The following is a 6,000-nucleotide window of genomic DNA, read 5'->3' on the forward strand; positions in this document are numbered from 1 at the left end:
ATAAAAGAGTAATAAAACGTTCATGTTGTACACATACGCTTTTCTCATGTCTTTTATCTACGATTGAAATATCAAAGATTTTATAAGTACCTCTTATGCAAAGGTCATGAGCGTATTGTAATCAATGTGACAAATATTAACTTGCCTCGATTCAAAAAAGGTTCGTAATTTCAATTTATTTTTAGTCTCGAGTAAAATGCTAATTTTAGCTCCCGTAAAAAAAAGATCAATCACGAGTTTGTTCGCGCCAGATTTAATTTAAAATATCTTTTGCTATTTTTAAGGTCTTCGTAAAAATCGCCAAAATTTCCAGCGCGTTAATAAGCAATTAATGATAATTACATGTAAAATATTGCTAATGTAGTGTTATAATATTTATCCTACGCACAGAACATAAACACGGAATTATCGAGAATACCGGAACAATGAAAACCACAAATCTGATTTACGCGTTTGTGCATTAACGCGAATGAATTGTCGACGGAGTTCTATTTATAAAAGCAACCACTTCTCTTCCTCTCTCTTTCTCTGTTTCTATCTTTCAGGCGATGGGACATTATAAAACTCATAACGGATCCAACCGCATCGCGAATCGAGCCTCGAGTATCGAGCGCAGTAATATTTCTCTCTCTCTTTCTCTCCCTCCCTCCCACTCTTTCTCTCTCTTTCTCTCTCTTTCTCTGCAGAAATTAGGCTTCTTCAAATCTGCCTCTCCATTAAGCTGGTTGCGCAAATTGGCGAACTATGCAAATCGCCTCGCTTCCGACTGGAAGAAATATATGTATATTTAATATTCGTCCGTCGCGCGCAAAAAGATATGCGATGCCGTGTTAGCCGCGTTTCTTTTCTATATTGCACGAAAGGCAATGTGTGAAAAATGCAAGAAATGTCGTATCACTACGTTCTAGCACTAAATAAAGAGAAGCATAAATGGACATTGTAGAGAATGCATATGAATTCCCTTTGATAAGAAATATTTTTAAATATGCTTTTAAATTGCAAGAGACACGAAATATAAACGAACATTATGCTGGGAAAAAATGTTTTTAATCATATAATAATATTATATATATATATATATATATATATATGTGTGTGTGTGTGTGTGTGTGTGTGTGTGTGTGTGTGTGTGTGTGTGTGTGTGTGTGTGTGTGTGTGTGTGTGTGTGTGTGTGTAGTATTGTTTCATACATTGAAATATGCATTAATCGAAATTATTGAATACATGATAAACTTATATTTTTAGTTTCTTTTAAAGAATTAAAAAAGAAAATATATATATTTATATATCAGAGCTCTAATATTTATATTTTATTGTATAACTTTGCAATTCAATATTGTATAACGTGCCAATTTCAACAATGTCGAACTTTGTGTTAACTTCAAATATAACTGATTTTCTCTAAATTGTTCTTCTTTATTTCTTTTTGAAATATAAAATTAAGAAACTGAAGTCTAAACAAAGAATATATATATATATATATATATATATATATATATATATATATAGAGAGAGAGAGAGAGAGAGAGAGAGAGAGAAATCATCGGTTAATCACAACATCGATGGCTAATTTATATCAGTAAAACGATGGATCACGGTATAAATATTCCGTGATACATGCAACAAATGCAACGTGACCTAGTGTAACAATTCTCCACGCTACATTTCTTCTCGATTAAAAGTACGCGCGCGCTTCACGTTTGCCCGCGAAGTCACTCGGGATTCGTAATGTGTGAATGAGCACAAATTAAAAATTTTAATCTTGTATACCTGAAGGATTGCACTTCTTATTATTTGGATGACTTGGGCAATTAAAGTGACTCTGGCTTTGTGATTGATACGGATGTCGATACTGCTGCCGTTGTTGCTGCTGTTGTGGTTGTTGTTGTTGTTGCTGTTGTTGATGTTGCTGCTGCTGCTGTTGATGTTGCTGCTGCTGCTGCTGCTGTTGATTAATCGGCGACTTGAGAACGCTCAAGACAAGATCCTCGCGGGAGGGTACAATCCGCGTGATCTGTCGACTCTGCCGGAAGAGCGTTTCCTGCTCGCCACGGTTCATTCTGCAGCCAATACGACGACGTTGAAGGTAAAATCCTGGATACCACTCGCGTCTCCCCCGTCCTGGACCGCTACCTAGCATAACAGCGTGCAGCATTCCGACTCTATCTTTCCGATAACGGTCGGTGAACGGCTCCTTGACTGCCGGACAATCGCCCGATTACGCGGCTTGTCCATGGTCCTGATCACGAATCACCAAAATCCGCGTTCACACAACGACAATGTTCCTTGTTCTGGATGCGAACTCGAGCGAGTAAACACCGAGTTGCGCTAAGCTATTTGACGATTAATAGTTCGTTACGTCGCTCCCTTGTGGATCGTTAATGTTCATCTTGATTGTGAGAATAGCAGAATTATTCTTCCATTGAATTAATCCGCGATTATATCAGAATTTTCGTTGCCAATGAGAAGAAGAAAGTGATCAATTCGTGTAGTTTGATCTTGTATTTTTTCTTGTTAAATCTTTCAGGGCATTATCGATAAGATTATCCGACCTGGTCGTCGTCGCCGAAACCATTGATCGCGTCTAAGATGCAGAGCGACATATCCTTCTATATCCTTAAACATTGTCAATCGTCGTTACTGAATACTTCAGTTAAATTTCTTGATATTTCTTGAGCTTTCGATCATTAGATTCGAGTGAATATTGGATTGTTCTCAGGGTCGCGTTTACTCTTATCTCGTTATTTTGACTTATTCCATGCAATCTGTCAACTGACAAATACGTATGAATTCACATCTCTCTGGCCTGATTCTCTCTCTCTTCGCAAATCTCACTGCTCGCCGCGCTTCTCTCCGCCGATTTCGCTTAATTTCGTGGGTCGATGGAATTGCTCGCGTTTATTGAAACTGTTGCCTTCGAGCGAGATGAAACAATCGCGAATGTCAGATGCGGACAATCGACAGCAGCTGGGTTATGTATAATGTCTGCGATATTAGCCACCATAACTTCTCAGACGACCCAGAGAACATGGATATTCGGTAGAGATGAAGGGAAAGGGGGAGACAATATCGATAAAAGAGCAAGAGAAAGAGAAGAGAGATAGACAGCAGAGGGTGAGAGAATTGAAATATCCACAGTTTCGGTCCTTCGGAAAATGGATGTCGAGTAGACTGCTGGGACCTCGCGATCGATCTTACCTACAAGGAAATCCTCCGAGTATTTATTCAGACTAATATGATAATGGATTTCTAGCTCGCGCGCGATTCCCTCGAGTCTCTTTTCTCTTTCGGCAAGTGTCTCTCCTATCTTCGCTTGAACGCAGGTAAACGCATGTCAAGTGATATCGCTAAATGTATTCAGCCTATCGCCATTTTCGCGACGACACGACGGTAATCTTTCTCATGGTTCGTTATATCGTAGTTGCACGAAAGCTCTTTTCCTTTCATCTTCCTGTCACTCATTTCTTGAGACACAACGTTGTCACTCTCTTAATCTCACTTCGCGCCGTTGCAAAGAGACTTTGTCCCTCGTCTTCCTAAATTGTTCCTAGAATAATCATGTATATGTAACGATTCCTGACGTTTCTGCTAAACGCTCATGAACCGTATAGTTGTGAAGCTCTCATTTAAGAAAAGCTTACACAAGCACTACTCTCATAATTATTCGAAAAGAGTATAAAGAATGTAAGTGTGTAATATCTTCAATTTTTTTCTTGTTTTCAATCTATGTGTAATTGTTCGCGTTAAAAATCTTCACGATTTCTTTCTTCACAGAAAGCCTTCGACGATTAATTAATTTTTGAAAATGTTATTTTACGATCCTTGTCGATCTTTCCTACGAGAAATAATTCGCGGTTGCTGCGGAACGATGTCGTTTTCCTTAATGCACATTTATGATTGCTTCGTTATTGCTCTTGAGGTTAATGTTGAAATCACAGAGAATCACCAATGTGTATGCACAAGGATTTGCGCGCTATAAATGAACCTTGATCCCTCTTGAACACCGCCAAAGCCTTTGACGCAACACTTGACATGACCTACACAGCCACGGTGTTAACAATGTTTAGTTCAACGACGCTTCTTCTATGCCTCTCTAACATAAAAGTGAGTTATAATGGAAGGCGACAAGTAGATTGCCGAACAAGATCCGACAACTTCGACGCGAACTCCGACATGTCGCGTGACACTATCGCGCGAACACGTTTTGCACACGTGCATACCGTATCCTCGATTAGAAAGTTTCGAACAAGTGACAATGAGTCGAATCGTAGGCCGGAACGCATTATCGTATTCGCCTAACAACAGGAAAGTCGCAGTGCCCTCTGACCTTTCGCGACGAGGATTAATCGCAATTCAGCTTTCAATTTTTTCACCTCTTTCCTATTTCAGTATCTATGCCAAATTGATCAACTTAACACGCGCAAAAGCTTAACATGCATTTGTAGCGTGAGTATTAATAACGAAATTATGTCGACCCATCGTTTTTCTTCACCTCGCATCGCGCTACTCGAGGCGTCGAGGAGTGATTAACTCTGGAATGATTTATTTCTATGCGCTCAACAAGATTATCTAGAAACTGTTATACACATATACTAACTGAACTTGCTGACGAGCTGGAAAAAGGGCAATTTTGTTCTTTCTCAGTTTCAAAGGGATCGTTTCGCGGGGCGATTCTTTTTTTCTCGCGATATAGTGACCCCTTTGACCTCGCTTATTCTCCACCATGGCTAAAGCGCCATCGCTTCGTGTTTTTCTAGCTCCCTTCTCGCGTCTGTGTCGGTTCTATATGAATTAGTTATTACTTAATATATCAAAGTTTGCAAACGATTTATCAGAACCCGTACATTCACTCCATCACGGATACGAGGTCATCCGCGCAAGCTTTTCGCAGACGAGCTTGCTCCGAATCTCTCGCCGGGATAATGAATTATCAAACTAAAGTACAGTAGAGGCACAAAATCGCACGATTCAATTTACACCCATCTAGAACAATCAATTATCACACATGTAGCGATAATTCGCGTTTCTCACGATTCATTCCATCAATATCGTTTCGGCGATTGACCGCCGAATACCGCACGCGCATAAAACGCAAGTATGAAAACTCTTTTGTTGCGTCGCACACTAGAGGCTATTTAGAATCTGATTGAAGATTAGAAACGATGTGCTGACGGATACATCAACGTCGCACATTTTGTCAGTGTTGCATCGTCCGTGTGCCGACCTTGGCGAGGTGACCGATGGATTGCGACTCGATCAACAACTCGACCAGCACGATTTGTTTGATGCGATGGGCGAGATTTGTTCCACGATCACGCGATCACGAGGTCGCGTGCCGTGAGGGAGGCAGAAGCACGCGCGCTGTTCTCAGGGCGACAGCCCGCAACCAACTGTGGCTCCTTGGCCACCACCTCGTAGTTCCGCCACCCACCGCAACCCCGAGCAGGGGTGGCCTGGCGCTTTTGCACGCGCTTAGGGCGCACGGATTACGGGGATTCCCTCCAGAGTATGTATTTCATTCTCTCTTTGTTTCTTATTTTCGCGAATGTATTTCTTTCTCTCTCTTTCTCTGGGATACTCGCAGGTGCCCGCACCTGCTCGCGAGACCTAAACCAAAAGGGCGGACCATTTTAATCCCGCTGTAATTTTGTTTCCCTCTTCTGCTCGTCGGAATATAATCTCGCTTGAAGAAATTAATAACCTCTTCCATGGACGCACAGCAATGTCAGTGTAGAAAAAAAATTTTTGCAAAGTTTACTTAGAAATAATTAAACACAACACTGTTATGCTGTCACAAGTTTGTTTTTTTCTGTTAAGTCCATTTTTTAACAAAAAAATCTTGTCTCTGAATCTAACATGATGTTTTTTATTATTTATTTTTATATGCTATAGATATGTGTTAGCGGAATATAAAGTAATGTAAAGTGATATAGAAAAAATTTTTACATTTTGTGTTGCGCGATATTATTTTAAATTAAAAAGAGAAATTTAAAAGAAAAA

General features: G+C 40.1%; 1 protein-coding gene across 6 annotated transcripts in view; it reads right to left on the bottom strand.

The window, feature by feature from the left end:
- The window catches only part of LOC105257354 (potassium voltage-gated channel subfamily KQT member 1), a 39,535-nt gene extending 33,839 nt beyond the window's left edge, over positions 1 to 5,696 (bottom strand). For 5 of the 6 annotated variants that reach the window (XM_011267917.3, XM_025408370.1, XM_011267914.3 and 2 more), the window contains exon 1: positions 1,771 to 5,696. In XM_011267917.3, the coding sequence (XP_011266219.1) occupies positions 1,771 to 2,155 (385 nt within the window). In that variant the 5' untranslated portion in view covers positions 2,156 to 5,696. The remainder of the gene's footprint in view (positions 1 to 1,770) is intronic. The other variant, XM_025408369.1, reaches the window with a different exon arrangement.
- Positions 5,697 to 6,000: the final 304 nt, after the last annotated feature.

This window comes from Camponotus floridanus, unplaced genomic scaffold (genome assembly GCF_003227725.1).
Source record: "Camponotus floridanus strain SB8 unplaced genomic scaffold, Cflo_v7.5 scaffold204, whole genome shotgun sequence".
Taxonomy (NCBI): Eukaryota; Metazoa; Arthropoda; class Insecta; order Hymenoptera; family Formicidae; genus Camponotus; species Camponotus floridanus.